The sequence below is a fragment of the Tursiops truncatus genome, chromosome 4, assembly GCF_011762595.2.
Source record: "Tursiops truncatus isolate mTurTru1 chromosome 4, mTurTru1.mat.Y, whole genome shotgun sequence".
Lineage (NCBI taxonomy): Eukaryota > Metazoa > Chordata > Mammalia > Artiodactyla > Delphinidae > Tursiops > Tursiops truncatus.
Window position 1 is genome coordinate 31629657 of NC_047037.1, and position 15590 is coordinate 31645246.

Below are 15590 nucleotides of genomic sequence, written 5' to 3' on the forward strand. Positions count from 1 at the left end.
CCCATCTATTGACATCTATTGCCCATGGCTGCTTTCCTGCTACAAAGGCAGAGTTGAGTAGTCGGGCTAGAGACTCTATGGCCCACAAGCCTAAAATATTTACTACCTGGTTCTCACAGAAAAATGGTGCTGATTCCTGGTTTAGAAGAAGTAGTGCAGGATGGAGGAATGATGAGTTCAGTTTCTTTGGACTGAACCCAGGACATGTACTGGGCTGAGTTCTACTTGTGTTTGCATCTTCTTAAGACCAGGATTCCACAGCCTTGTGGAGCAGGGAGGGAGACCATTCTGGCTACAAGCATTTGGATTGAAAATTAAGATACAATCTCTTATTTCAGGGGGCCATGCTAATTTTCAGATCCTCAGCAACAGCACAATTGCATCCAGTCCTACACTGAGCTCAGAAATATACTGAAACATAGTAAAAATATCTATAGTTCTAGTTCTGTGGTTCTCTAGCTGCGACCTGTGAGGTCATGGGTGAGTCATTTAACCTTCCTGTGACTTAGTTCCATCATCCATAAATTGGTTATACCTGGCTTTCAAGTATCTTTCTTTTATTTCTTTTAAGGATCAGAAGTAATATATTTGGCATATAATAGGCACTCAACATATGATGAATTATTATCATTGGGGCTATTATTTCAAAATACCCTCACAAGGCAATGTCCTTCCTTTAGACATATTAGAAATGGTCAAGGCATGTAATGTATTTTATAGTCAAGCACTTTATAAGTGAGGAAGAGTTCTATCATAATATACCAAATGGCAACCAGTGCTTAGGTGAAGAATCTTCTGCGTTCCTAAAAAAAGCATTCTATCTTCTGGGACAATGACATCCTTCACTGAGGTGTGGAAGCCTCCTCAGGTCTTGAGCTACTGTGCATGTGTTCTGTTAATAATTGGTATAAATTACTGAGAAGTAGGGACAGGGCCTAAGATGGGAGAATAATCTTCCTTCATAGTGTCAGAAGTTGAGGTCAACTACAGTTTGTCCAGCAAGAAGTTGAGGTCAACTACAGTTTGTACAGGGAAAGGCCATGGAGGACTCGGGTGTGGGCTGGGGAATGAGGAGTCAGGGGACACAGGCATGAGCCTCATGGTTTCGGTTCTGCGCCTTTCACCCCCGTCCCAGAGTGAATGCCCTTGACACGGCAGGTGAGGAGAAGGGCCGGTGGTTTCCCATGCGTCCAGCCCCTTCCCAGCACCGCCCCGGGCTGCAGGGCAAGGAACTCAGGCTATAGACTCCCTTTCTAGCTGGGTGACCTGAGCAACTGGGCTTTTTTTTTTTCAACTTCTTTGTGCATTTGTTTCTTTTACCCAAAACAACGATACTAAGATTTACTACACTGAGTTGTGAAAGGGGAGAGGAGATGATGTTTAGAAAGCCACTGACACCCAACAGGGGCATGTTAGGGAGAAAGTATTATTATTTATCTGAGATGAGCCATAAGGCTCAAGTTCATGTGTGTGTGGGAAGGGGGGCTGGGTGGGACCTTACTGGTGACTCTGACATCACACCATATATGGCCAAGCATAATATCCTACTGGACTTGGTCAATAGAACTAGGTCTAGGTCAACTTTGGTGATGAAACGAGGCCATGTAATCAATAGGTCCAAATAGGTCCAAAACATTTTTGGATTGGTCCAACATTTACTTTACTAAATGATAAAAAATATATAGTAAATAAGGGTCCCCAATTCAAAGTTGAATGGATATAATGGCTGCTTATGAATCCATACCATTTGAGTTACCCCCAATTCCCTGAATTATCAGAATCAACTGTCTACAAAACCCAGTTTCCTCTAAATGAGTAGAAAGCCGCCTAACCCTCACCTTGCTTGCAAGTTCGGCTGTAATGGCTGAAGGGCACACCTCCTTGCAGGCTAGACTGGTGATCCACCTGAGCTTCTGCTTTCAGGGAGGTAAATTGGTACCATTTTACAAGTGTGAAAACTGACCTAGAGTAAATGGTTCAGTAATGGGACCATGGCTGTGTGTCTGTCAGTTATGGACGGCCCTGGAATCCAGGGCTCCCTTCCCAGTGCAGTCATGCTCCACTTTCAACACTGCCTCCATGTTGGAGGCTGCAGGTCTTCATCCCTGTTCCTCTTCGTATCCCCACTGACGCACTGGATGATCTCACCCATACCATCCACACACTGGCAACTTCCAAATGGTCATCTCCAGCCCGTCTTCTCCCCTGAACTCCAGATGTGCACATCTAGCTGCCTGCTCCACATCTACACTTGGCTATCTCAGGGGAATTTTAGACACGGAGCTGAACTTTGGTCCCTTCCCTCACCCCAGACAGGCTCTGCCTACAGTGATCCTCTTCTCAGCCACTGGTGTTGTCATTTTTCTAGTGACTCAGACCCAAACCCTCCCACATCCCAAACCCAACCTGTTGGAAATCCCATTGGTTTGTCTTTAGTTTATACCCCTGGAAATCAACTATGTTTCATCAGCCATCTGCTTCCACTTTGATTCAAGCCACCATCATCCTTGTCTTAGATGATTGTAATCTAACAGGTCTATTTTCAGTGGAAAAGCCTGAATGACCCTTTTAAAATGTAAGTCAGATTTTGTTTCTCCTCTGCACCAAACCCTGCTATGGATTCCCATCTTATTCAGCGGAAAGGCTCAAGTTCTTAAGGCCTAACATGAGCACCTCCTCTAATTACCTCTCCCCTGACTACTATTTTCCCATTGCTCGTATGACTCCAGTCATGCCAGTCTCCTTCCTGCTCCTTGAACCAACAGTCATGTTCTCACCTCAGGGGCTTTGCACAGGCTCTCTATTCCCCAGATGCCTGCTTCACAACACCCTTATCTCCTGCAGGTCTTTACTTAGAACTTACCTTCTCCAAGAGGTCCACCTTTACCATTCTATTTATTTCTGCAACCTACTCCTCCCCCAAACCTGACCCTCCTGACTCCATTTACCTTGATCTGCTTCCCCCCCAATTTACACTCATTTTCTAACACATTATATGAGATCTTTATTTGTTATATTCATTATTCATTGTCTCTCTCTTTCTGTTGGAAAGTAAGCTTCTTGAGGGCAGGAATCCTTGTTTTGATCACGAATGTATCTTAGAATAGTAACTGCCAAATAGCAGGCATTCAATAAATACTTGCCGAATAATAAAGGAATAAATCTGGTATTTGCAAAAATATTGTGTTGGGTCAGTATAGAAAGCACTCTATTTTCCTGGGATTTTGCAAATGCTATAGATCACCATGGTGGAAGGAAAGCCCTGCTTCCCCCACAGATAGGCCAGGGGTCAACTCCACAAGGCACCATTTCCCTCTTGGCAGGGCAGGCCCTGCTATAGCCCCCAGCAGCAGCTGTGAGAGAGCAGTCAAGGGAAATAACATATTATTCAAAATTTATTTGAAATTTCTATCTATCCTTTTACATTTCCATTTAAATATTTGAAACCTCCATACATAGCTCAGCACAGTAGTATCTGCACATAATTTATAAATAAACAATCTTATATTGGAGGTATATGATGAAAAACTTTAAAAAACACCAGTTTAGGTAATTTCCTGGTGGTACATTGGTTAGGACTCCGTGCTTTCACTGCCATGGGCCCAGGTTCAATCCCTGGTTGGGGAACTAAGATCCTGCAAGCCATGTGGCACGGCCATAAAAGAAAAAGAAAAAGACTAGTTTTCAAAACCACAGAATCTTCAGAAAGTTCAAGGGACACCTGGTGGGTGTGTAGCATCTGCATTAGTATAGCAAGCATGTGACTGGGAGAATGGGATTGGTCCTGCCCATCCATGACAGCCCAGTGAGTGGTGCAGACAGTGGGGTTGGAAGGTTCTCTCCTGAGTTAGTACAGAAAGTGCCTGGGCTTTGGAGGCCTTTTCTGGGGCAGAGCTGGGAGCACTCTCAGGGAGCCTCTGATCTGCGTCACCAGATTCCTCCCCCACTCAGGACTCCCTCCAGCCTGTCTCCCTGGGACCTCAGCTGACCACCACCCATGGAAAAGTGGCTGGCCCTGGGTCTTGCAAGCCTGCAGGCAGGGCTGGCTCACCTTCTCATAGTACCGGATCTCATAGTCCAGGATGATGCCATTGGGCTGCTCCGGCTGCGGCCATGACAAGGTGATGCTCCTCATGGTGGCACTGACCTGGTGCATGATGGGGACAGTGGAAGGGGCTGCAGAGAGAGGAAGAGACAGGGCAGATGAACAGACCCTCGATTATACGAGAAGTGCTGTCTTTCAGAGACAAAGAGGCAGAGAAATGTCATTGGACATTTCTCTTCAACTAAGCTGGATCTATAGAACTTTCTGTGGGTTTTGCAGAACAAATGGAGTTTGGGTACCAAAGGAGAGAACAGGTGACAATTTAGGACAAGAGAACATGTGTGAGGGTAGGGAACAGAGTGGACAGGAAGAAAAAAGGTTTGACCAAAACAAGAGATGGCTGGAGAAATCACAGGAAAACAGTGTGGGTGGGGAAAGTTGGAGACAGGCATGGAGGATGTGACCAGCAGGACAAGTCCAGGCTTCAGGCAGTGGGACAAGAGGTGCGATGGAATGTCTTTGAGCAGATGGTGTTGAAGGAACCTCAGTCTTGCAGGAATGGGCTGAGCCATCACAGAGAAGAGGATCTAGAGGCAAGAACTGACAGAGAGAGAGTCGAGCCGATCAGTACAGAATTGCTGTGCAGTGAAAAGGAACATTCTAGCAAACATCTCCTTCTGAGACTGCATGGAAGATTTTGCTGCATTTCCAAAGGAAGAGAGGTGGCATCTCTCAAGAAGACATGAACACAGACCAAAAACAGAGTTCTTGTAGACTTCTGTCAGAGTTTTCCAAATGAGGACATTTGCTGTTGAGAGCTCACAAATATAAATGAAGAAATGATACACAAACCAAACATTTGGAAACAGAATAATAATTCCAAAATCTGTGAAGTGCTTCCGAAATCTCTCTTTAAAAAGAATAATATTTATTTCCCAATTCAACATTTTTCACACAGTGTAAGTAAAATGAAAACAGTCTGGAGATAATAAATGAGGGTCGTCTGTCTAGGAGAAGAGGCGGGTGATGGATGACGCTGCGGTCTGTGCTCTGCTCAGGGGCTGTTCCATTTAGTCCTGGCACTTCTGCAGTGATGAAGGTCGCTTCCTCACACGAACTCCACTTTACAAGGCTTTCTCTGGGGACCATGGCTGAGTGACATTTACTATCCTGGATTTAAGTTAACAGATTCCCCTGCAAGACCTGAAATTACAGAGCACGGGTACTGGGTCACAGGCGGTTCCTCATTCTCCAAGATCCACGGACTCTCAGTGAGAACCTATTGCGTGAGGCCCCTGGGCCAGGGTGGAGACGCAGAGCTGTGAAGATACCCACGGTCCAGGGGAGCCGTAAGGAGAGCACAGAGTGAGAGGTGCTGTGATGAGCCCTTAGAATTGCAGTGTCTGCCTGGGACTTTGCCCAGTTCCCATTAGAGACCTCATCATGGCCGTGAAAATGTGCCGCTCAGAGCTCCTACCCCTGGGAGCATAATTGCCTAATGACCCCAGCTGCTGCATTCTGCGATCCATCACTGCATCCACGCAGAGCCCACTTCCCACATGCTGCTCCCAGCCAATGACTGAGAATGGCGGGGATGCTAAGGCAGGTCCGTTCCTGACTCTTCTGATGGGCAACTTCTGCCCACTGGATATGCCCTCTTCTGCCCTCTTCTGATGGGCAAATACTGCCCACTGGATATCCCAACACTTCCCTGTAACTCGCGGCAGTCTAAGACTCTTCCCACTCAATCCTCCTTCCTTCTCTCTCTCCTTCAGAGGGATCAGACCTTCATTGTGGTCTGATAGCTCTCCCAGCCTCCTCTGGCCTCCACCCCATTTCCCTAGTAAATCTGATCCCATCCGATCCCATCTTGGTGTCTGCTTCGTGGAGGACCTGAGTTGATGCAGTCCTGAATCCCCCTATCAAGTATTCCCTGCCCCGCCCTGCTGCGTTCCCAGGGATGGGAAGCTCACTGACTCCAGAAGCTGCCACTCCATACCTGGATACCTCTCACCAATTTGCATATCTTCCTTATTCTTATCTGAAATATGTCTTCTTCCTACCGGTCTCAGTTCTGTCAAGTGAAGTAATATAGAATGTTCCCTCTTCCACAGAATGGCTTGTTAAATAGCGAAAGAAACTATTGAGGTCTCCCCTGAGTTTTCCCTGCTGAAAAGAATGGCCAGATGCTATGAACATTTCTCCCATGATATGCCGGCACCTGAGGTGGCTTTTTTCCACACGGGGCTCATGTTACCGAAATCTCTTTAGGCATAAGGCCCAGAGGTGAACCCAGTTCTCTCACTGCTGTTTGAGCAGCAAAGATTAGAGTAAAACTAATATCCACCATGATCTGTATACATCTATTAATATTACCATTAGCCTTTGCTTCAAAAACATGTTCCTGCTATTTGATTTTTTTTTTTTTTTTGCTGTATGCGGGCCTCTCACTGCCGTGGCCTCTCCCACTGCAGAGCACAGGCTCCGGACGCGCAGCCTCAGCGGCCATGGCTCATGGGTCCAGCCGCTCCGCGGCATGTGGAATCTTCCCAGACCGGGGCACGAACCCACGTCCCCTGCATCGGCAGGCGGACTCTCAACCACTGCGCCACCAGGGAGGCCCCTGCTACTTGATTTTGAAACCACAGGCAGTATAACCTTTAGGTTTTCCCATGGTATGCTCCTCACCTTTTGTCTGTAGAGTTGGCTTTTAGCTTTGACTACAGGGATTTACATGTGCCTTTATGGTGCTAATTTGGCCTATGAATCTGGTAAGTTGAAATAATTTTTGATCCTGACTCAACCATCAAATGCATCTTCTCTTCCAACTTAGGATCATGGCCCAGATACATTAATCAGCTATTTAAACACATATTTATTGAGCATCTGTCTTGTGCCAGTAATCGTTCTAGGTTGTAGCGATTCCCTAGTGAACAAATTAACATTTCTTGCCTTCATAGAGCTTCTTTTCTAGTGGAGGGATTCAGAGACTAGACATAATAAATAAATACATTACAAGGTATGTTAAAAATATTAAGTACAATGGGAAAAAATGGAGCAGAGGAGAAGGGATACAGAATGCCAAAATATAGGAGGCCGGCCAGGGGAAGACTGCAATTCTGAATCTTGTGTTCGGCCAGGCCTTGTCTGAGAAGTAGACGCAGGAGCACAGAGATGAAAGAGGACAAAGAGGGAGCCAGGCGGATGCCTGGGAGAAGAGCATGTGAGAGGGAGAGGCCAGGGCAAAGTTTCTGATCTGGGAGCATCCTGGTGTTTAAGGGAAACAGAAAAGACTGATGCAGAAATGAGGTTACAGATGGTAGGGCCCCCAGAGACACTAAAAGCGGATGTTGGCTTCTACTGAGAGACATGGGGACCCATGGGAGGGTCGCAAACAGGGGAATGACATCATGTGAGTTACATGTTACCAGTATCACCCTGTGCTCTATTGCTAATGGAGTGCAGGGGCCGTGTGAAAGCTGAAAGAATAATCCAGCTGGAAGATCATGGTGACTTGGACCAGGCTTGGAGTGGTGGAGGTGGTGAGAGAGGAGATGGTCAGATTCTGAATATATTTAGAATATATCTCAATGGCTATGTTTCTGGTCTGAGCAGCTGGAAAAGTGGGGTAGTCATCGACTGAGATCAGGGACGACATGGGTACAAACAGTTTGGGAGGAAAGCACAGGTGATCCACTTCGGACCTGCTGGCTTTAAGACATCCAGGATGTCCCAGAGGAGATGCTGAGTAGGCAAACGCATGTCGAAGAGGTCCAGACTGAAGTTATAAATGTGAAGTCATCATATTTCAAAGATATTGAAAGCACTGGAAATGACAGAAATCACCAAGAGAAGGAGCAGAAGAGGATATATAGTCTAAGATTCAGGAGGTGATGGGAGAGCCACCAAGGGGCCTGAGAAAGAAGACCAGTGATGTGGAAGGAGAACCAGAGAGTGTGATCACCTAGAAATCAAGTGGCAGTCAGCCTTCCCCGGAGGACAGGATGTGTGAGATGCCACTGCCGAGTCACCATAGTGAAACTAGGCAGCGAGTGTGGATTTAGTTCAGGGTGAATGGTTAACGGGGTGCTTGGAATTTTTCTTCCCAAGGCCTGTGTGCGCTGTGCAGAGCCCCAAGAGAGGATGAAGGAGCTTCAGGAAAGTGAGACAGTGTTCTGGAGTCAGTCTGGATGGTTTGGGATCCTGCTGGGCCCACCAGGATGGATGGGAGCGGCCCCTATTAATCCTCCCCTCTCTACACTATCCCCGGCCACCGCCCACCACACTGAAAGGGCTGCCCTTTCAGGCCTCTGTGGAAACACGATTCAGTTGACATGTTTTTTATCATGTCAGTGTCATATAGGTTTTCAGGATCCTTCTGCCTCAAAAGCTGAAGCATCATGTATTAAAAATTAGAAAATTGAATCCCAATGGCCTGAGGATTTTTGATGGGCTTGGTTCTTTATTTTGCTTCTAATCCCTGGAAAGCCATCATTCAAAACTCAGCATATATGCCAACCATTGTGTCACGCCCCTGATCTAATCACTCAAGACAGAAGGACAAGTAAGAAAGGCACAGCCCTGCTTGAAGGTCCCATTTGGGGTCAAATGGCAAAGAGGTAAGGTGATCCAGACGCAATGGATAGTCAAATCCACTGAGAGGAGTGTCCCTGTTATACAGGTGGCAAGGACCTCCCAGCAGGCCAGCAGCAGCACACAGATACAGGAGAAGCTGCCAGAGGGTGACAGTCACCTCCGCCAGCATTTCTCAGATTTATGGTGATGATACCACCGTCACGGGCCCCCTGGCAGGCCATCTATTCTCATACAGGTCACTCTAAATGTCTTACCTTTTAACTGAGATGGGATTTTGCACAGGGGAGAAAGTAAGAAAGTATCACGCCTCCTCCCTGAAGATCAGAACAGCTTACATTTGGTACTCTGCCATCAGTGATCACCTACGGTGACAAATGCTTTTTTCCTTCTCCAAGTGCAAATGCCACCTCTAAATCTGGTGTTTCACATGCAATAAAACCTTCAGACAAAACAAAATAAAAAAGAGCTCAGGTATCCACTCAAACACCAACTTCTTTTAGCAAAACTAAGGCAGACTAAGACAGGAAGGGAAAATTAATTCAAAGCAGCAGCCCCTGGGACCCCTGAATACAGTAGTTTGAACAGTATGTCCTGGCCAGCTGTCTTTTCTCCATAAACCAACCTGTGTCCTAAGATGAAGGGACAGTTTCACTGAATGCTTGAAAGAGTCTCTCCCTCACAAGCACACAGAATGTTTTTGACTAAATTAAACATTTTACAGAGAGAAGGAAATGAAAATTATTAAACTTTAGCAAATAAGCAAATATAGACCTTTCTTTAGAAAAAGTACGGACAAAGGATTAGTTTAGGGGCTATTTGGAAAGAAGGTACTGAAGGATCAAGAAAGATGTGTTTGCAGACATAGAGACCACACTGGTGGTTGCCAAGGGGGAGGGAGGGGAGGGGAGGGTTGGACTGGGAGTTTGGGATTAGCAAAGTATTCACATAGGATGGATAAACAACGAGGTTCTACTGTATAGCACAGGGCAACTATATTTAATATCCTTTGATAAACCATAATGGAAAAGAATATGAAAAAGAATATATATATGAAAAGAATATGTAAGAAATATATATATGAATATGAAAGAATATATATGAAAATAATATATATATGTATAACTGAGTCACTTTGCTGTACAGCAGAAATTAACGCAACATTGTAAATCAACTGTACTTCAAAAACTTTTTAAAATGAAAGAAAGAAAGATTTGTTTGGCCTAAAGAGGCGGTGCTCAAAAAATCCAAACATAATCAAAATTGCCCTGCACTTCTTTTCAGCAAAATAAAGAGGCTGGCCCAACAGGAAGCCAGAATCCAAAGAGGACAGTGGAGAAGCAATGACAAGTGTCCTGTCAGGCACTGAGGAAAATCTGTTTGAGCGTTCAACCAGAATCAAAACCAGGAGTGTGTAAAAGTCACACACCTGTATTGTTCACAGCCAATAATAAGAAGCCCTTTAAATGTGTCAGAAGCAGAAAGAGACTTAAACGCCATTGGTCAAAGGACTTAGGGATGAAGAAACTGCAAATGCAGGTGGAGTGAGTCCTTTGTCTCTGTTTTTACCAAGGAAGACTTTGGGGAGAACTTCCTCCCAAAGTGCTTTTTTTTTTTTTTTAACATCTTTATTGGAGTATAATTGCTTTACAATGGTGTGTTAACTTCTGCTTTATAACAAAGTGAATCAGTTATATATATACATATGTTCCCATATCTCTTCCCTCTTGCGTCTCCCTCCCTCCCACCTTCCCTATCCCACCCCTCTAGGTGGTCACAAAGCACCGAGCTGATCTCCCTGTGCTATGCGGCTGCTTCCCACTAACGATCTACCTTACGTTTGGTAGTGTATATATGTCCATGCCACTCTCTCACTTTGTCCCATCTTACCCTTCCCCCTCCCCATATCCTCAAGTCCATTGTTTTGAAGCAGACAGATCTAAGATAGTATATCACATACAGCAGCGAGAGTGCACAGAACGTTCTTGTCTGAACTGACAAGGGAGATGTGGATAAATTGCAGGGACGGGATGGCCCCAGCTGTAAGTTATGAAACAACTCACCGGTGACATGGGACAAGTATCAGCCCAAACTAGTCACAGGTCACTGCCAGTGGCATCACGGATGCAGCCTGGTGGACCACCACCAGCCCTCTGTAAGAAGGGCTCCAAAAGAGATCATAGGGCCTGCACTCCTGTCAGAGTCAGGCTGGGTCTTGGGAGGGTGGCATGAATCTGTCTGCAAGTTAATAACCCCAAATCTGGACCCTGGTTCTTAATGTGTGGAGCCTTGATTTCCTATCTCAGGTTCTCCTGGACCATACAGTTTATGTTTATGACATTCCTTGACCCTTTAATTTAGTTACTGACTCAGGCATATTCAAAGTTTTCTCTTACTCATTTTGTTTTCCTTATCTGATAGGGGCATTTTCCCCCAATGATTAAGCATCTCAGATTCCAAAATGTGAGAACGAACTGATGCTTTTTTCCTAGGACAATTACTAAGTTCTAAAGCATTATCTTTGCTTATTAAAAATTACTTCCTAATGTCTTCGTTGATTTTTGTGTCAAAAGAATTCTTTCAACAGTTATCACCATAATCCATTTTGGGATATAATAAATGATGTTAAAATATTTTATTTAAGACGTCAAAAGTATTATCAGTAGTTTTGAAGAAAAATAATAGCAAAACACACATACATTCAAACTTAAGTTGACCTATTGGAGAAAAAAGTTTGAAGAGGCTATAAAAATATGGAACTTGGATTTTCAGAGTTCAGTAAATCTCATCTAAAGGGGAAAAGAGTGTTGCTTCTGCAGGTGGAAATCATGCCAGGGACAGTCTTGCTGTGAGGCTACCCCTTACCTGACCTAGAGCAGGGGTGAGGGTCACAGCTGAGTCCCCTCTGCCTGGGCTCAGGTAACAAGCCTAGCAAGTGTCCTGGAAGACAAACGGTGTCTCCACTTAGGAAGCTTTCCTGTCTGAACTTCCCAAGGAGGTCCATGGAAAGGGCAGCCCACTGCCTCCCTCACAATAATTCATGCTGGGTCGGGTTGGGGAGCTTTCCCCTGTCCTTCCATGGGGAAAGGTTTGTGGGGTGGGGGGAGGTCCCCACAGTGACCCCTCAGAGTGATACAGCTGCCCCAGCCAGAACAGTGAGCATCTGAGTGTTATCGTCACTTCAGCCATCTGGGGCATTGCTGTTTCTCGGGCAAACATCCATCATTTGATGAACATTTGGGATGTTTCCACATTTTGACTATTGTGAATAATGCGGCTAAGAACATTCATGTACAAGTTTCTGCATGGACCTATATTTGCATTTCTCTTGGGTATATACTGAGGAGTGGAATTGCTGGATCATATGGTAATGCTAACCTCTCCTACTCTTTCTAGAATAGCATTTCCCAGCTAAATCATCCTTGGACTAACCACCTGCAATCTACACCATAGATCCCAGCTGTGAGGAAAACAAGGGGGGTGGTAAGGAATAGTAAGGAGCCAAGGGCCCCAGTCTAGGGAAGTAGAAATTAGCAAAAATAGAGACGGACTGTGCTCAGGGCTCTAGAGATGTTGCAGAGAGAGGAGGGCTCCTATTCTGGCTCTGCCGTCTGCTTACTCTGTGATCTTGGGTTAAGGTTACTTAACTACTTTGGGCCTCAAATTCTTCAACTGTAAAACAAGAATATTAACCCTGATGTCATGAGGTTTTCAAATGTTCTGAGGATGTGCCCTGTGTGGTCCATTGTTTCTTCCAACTAGATCCAGTCTGCTAGCCCAGGGGACTTGGCAACCAGCCCAAAGTCTCCTTCTGGGTCCACCAGTGTTCACAGATGCAAATCAATCCCTGGGCATCGTTCCCCCAGGTAAATGTGAGGAGCACAATCCAGTGACAAGCCTTGGGTATTCGTATGATAAATAGCTTTGAGGAGATAAATAAACATGTCAACCCAGTCAGAGTGGAGTGATGAATAAGAATGGGCTTGGAGAAAGGGAAGGCTAACAGCGGGTTCCCCGGAGGTGGGTGTGATAAATGCTCCAGAAGGAAGATGGTTTCCTGTAACATCTGGAGATGACCTGAAGTTTCTCTGGGACATAATCTAGGAAGTAAACAATGGGGTGCCTTGTCCTTGAGGACAAGGAAAGCTTGTGACTGTGGGGAGGGGCTGAGGCATGGCCCACCCATCCCATGGTGTGACTCAGGTCCAGGAGTCACAATGTTCCCTCGGCTCTGTGCCCACCTTTCTCTTGGTCTGGTCACTGGCATTGCCTTACACCTAATATCCTGTCCCAGATCCCTTGTCCACCTCTGGGCTTCTTCAGTTTAAAGTATAATGCAGCCAGATTAACTGTCCCAAAGCTCATTTTACTCACTTCCTCTGATGCTCAAAAATGGCATCCCCATTGGAAAAACAATCTCAACTCCTTCCCTAACATTTTACAATGTGGCAGCTGCTGGCCAGTCCAGGTGCCTCCCACGGTTCCCTCTAAGGAGCCCGCTGCTCTCATCTCACTGTTCCACTCATTGAGTCTCAGCAGAACTCAGCTTCAGGGATCTCCCACTACGGCCACCTCTCTTCATAACCCCACCAGCCTTCAAAGGTCCTGATCAGTCCACACACTTCCCTGGCTTAGCCACGCCAGACCATGCCCACCGAAGTGTCCCTTCTCTCCTCCCAACTCAAAGTCCTTACTTTTAATAACTCTCATGGGGCTGTAATTACCACCTTGGGACACAGCGCCCTGGGATCTAACTTTCCAGGTGATCATCTCTGGTCTCCATCACTGGAATAAACTCTTTAGGGCACAAGTCCTATTTTTAGCTTCTTCACACTGTGTTAGCCCCTAATCGATGTTCAGTAAAAGTTTGCCTTTACTGGAATGGCTGTGGGCTCTTCCCCAAAGGCGCTGGAAGTAAGAGGGGTCGGAAAACTACACAGTTGCACCAAACATGGACATAGGCCTTTAAAGGAGAAGGATGTTGGGGGAGGGGAGGCAGGGTTGTGATTCTGCAGCCTGTACCTGGGAAGGAACATGGAGTGGGTCTGAACACAGCGGTCCCAGGGCAGTGGAGACAGGAGTGCTTCTACATAGCAGAGACAGAAACTGGGGAGGCTGGGGCCATTCCCATCTCACTGAGATGTTTCAACTGAAAGGTTACCTTAACGTGAGTGGTTTTCTAACTTTTCTTTTTAAGCCGTAAAATCCTTTCTACCAAGAAAAGATTCCCTGAAGTATAAAGTGTGAAGCAGAACAATGCAATGTTGCTCTGGGTGAATCAGAAGCAGGGGTCCCAGAGCCCCGAGGCTGGTCCATTTCCTATCTCCCCAGCCCAGACTCTGAAGGTTTCATGGAAAAATCCAAAACCGCTAGGCAGCCTCCAAAAGTCCCCTTGAGACCTCAGATTAAATTACATGAGTTCCTAAAAGGCATGGGTCTCGAGGTTGGATATGAGAAGTTAAGGGTTGTGGGTTATCTTTTTCCTTATATGAAATACACCCTTAGGAAAAAACTAAAATCTGTATTTAAATGTCAGGTAAAGACATCAGGCCCAATAGTACTGATGACAAAGAAGAATAATTTGCACACAGATGAATTGTGCAAATGATGAACTGTGCATAGAAGAATCTTGTCTCTTCTGACATCCGTATTCTAGGAGAGAACTTTGTTGAGAAGGTACTGCTTAGATAACAGGTTCCGCCTCTGTTGATGGAAACTCATTTCATTGCACAAATACGCTTGAATTTTACATCAGGAAGCCTGACTCATTAAATATTTTTGGTGCAGTAACACTTCTGGTCAAAGTAGATTAAACAAATAAGTAATTAGTTTGGAGACTGGGTATGACTACAAAAGCAGAATTCATTATTTTTCTAATTGTTTTCCCCTAGTGTGGACATTGGCTTCTTTGCTTTTGCTCTGGGCTGTGCCTTGAGATGGCCCTGACAACCCTTTCCAATCTCCTTCTCTACCTTGAGTCCCCTGGGGACAGAGGACTGCTCTGGGTGGGCGGCATCAGTTCGATGCTGTTGTAGAATATTGGCTGAGTCTCGTCACGGGCTCAACCAAGTGTGAGTGGGAGAGAAAGTGAGGGCTTCCAGCCTGGGTGGTTGAGTCAACCCCACCCCCCTAGAGGGGCTCCTCCCTCACTGGTCCATCCACTAAGGGTTTTGTTCTAAAAGCCAAGGGAGCCTGTGACATTGGGTGTTGGGGGCTGGGGGCTGCTCTGGATTTGTGGGTTTACAGCAGAGGCCCTTGTTTTTGATATTGCCTCTGATTGGGGGTGGGTTCTTTCTTGGGATCATCTATCTGACGCTGCTAGTTCTTAAAACATACTCCCAGATCCACATCACCTGAGAACTGATAAGAAATGCAGAACCTTCCCACTACCTTGAGCCCCATCTCAGATCTACTGAATCAGAAACCCTGGAGGTGTGGCCCAACCATCTGAGTTTTAACAAGCCCTCCAGGGGATTCTGAGGCAAGTTCAAGTTTGAAAACTTTGTCTAGAAATCAGAATGTTACATTTTATTTTTTAATTTAATTTTATTTAATTAATTTTATTTCTTTTTTTATAAATTTTTATTTCTTTTTAATTTCGTTGCTGCATGCAGGCTTTCTCTAGGTGCGGTGATTGGGGGCTACTCTTCATAGTGGTGCGTGGGCTTCTCACTGCGGTGGCTTCTCTTGTTGCGGAGCACAGGCTCTAGGCGCGTGGGCTTCAGTAGTTGTGGTATGCGGGTTCAGTCGTTGTGGCTCATGGGCTTAGTCGCTCTGCGGCATGTGGGATCTTCCCAGACCAAGGCTCGAACCCGTGTCCCCTGCATTGGCAGGTGGATTCTTAACCACTGCGCCACCAGGGAAGTCCAGAATGTTACATTTTAAAAGGACATCTGATGTTATTCAGTTTTCTTTATTCTGTTATTCAGTTCTTACCATCTATGGATTACAG

General features: G+C 45.7%; 1 protein-coding gene across 1 annotated transcript in view; it reads right to left on the minus strand.

Moving 5' to 3' along the window:
- Window positions 1-15590, minus strand: part of EPHB1 (EPH receptor B1) — a 285588-nt gene that overhangs the window by 87984 nt on the left and 182014 nt on the right. The window contains exon 6 of the mRNA XM_073803646.1: window positions 4052-4176. Within this exon, the coding sequence (XP_073659747.1) occupies window positions 4052-4176 (125 nt within the window). The remainder of the gene's footprint in view (window positions 1-4051; window positions 4177-15590) is intronic.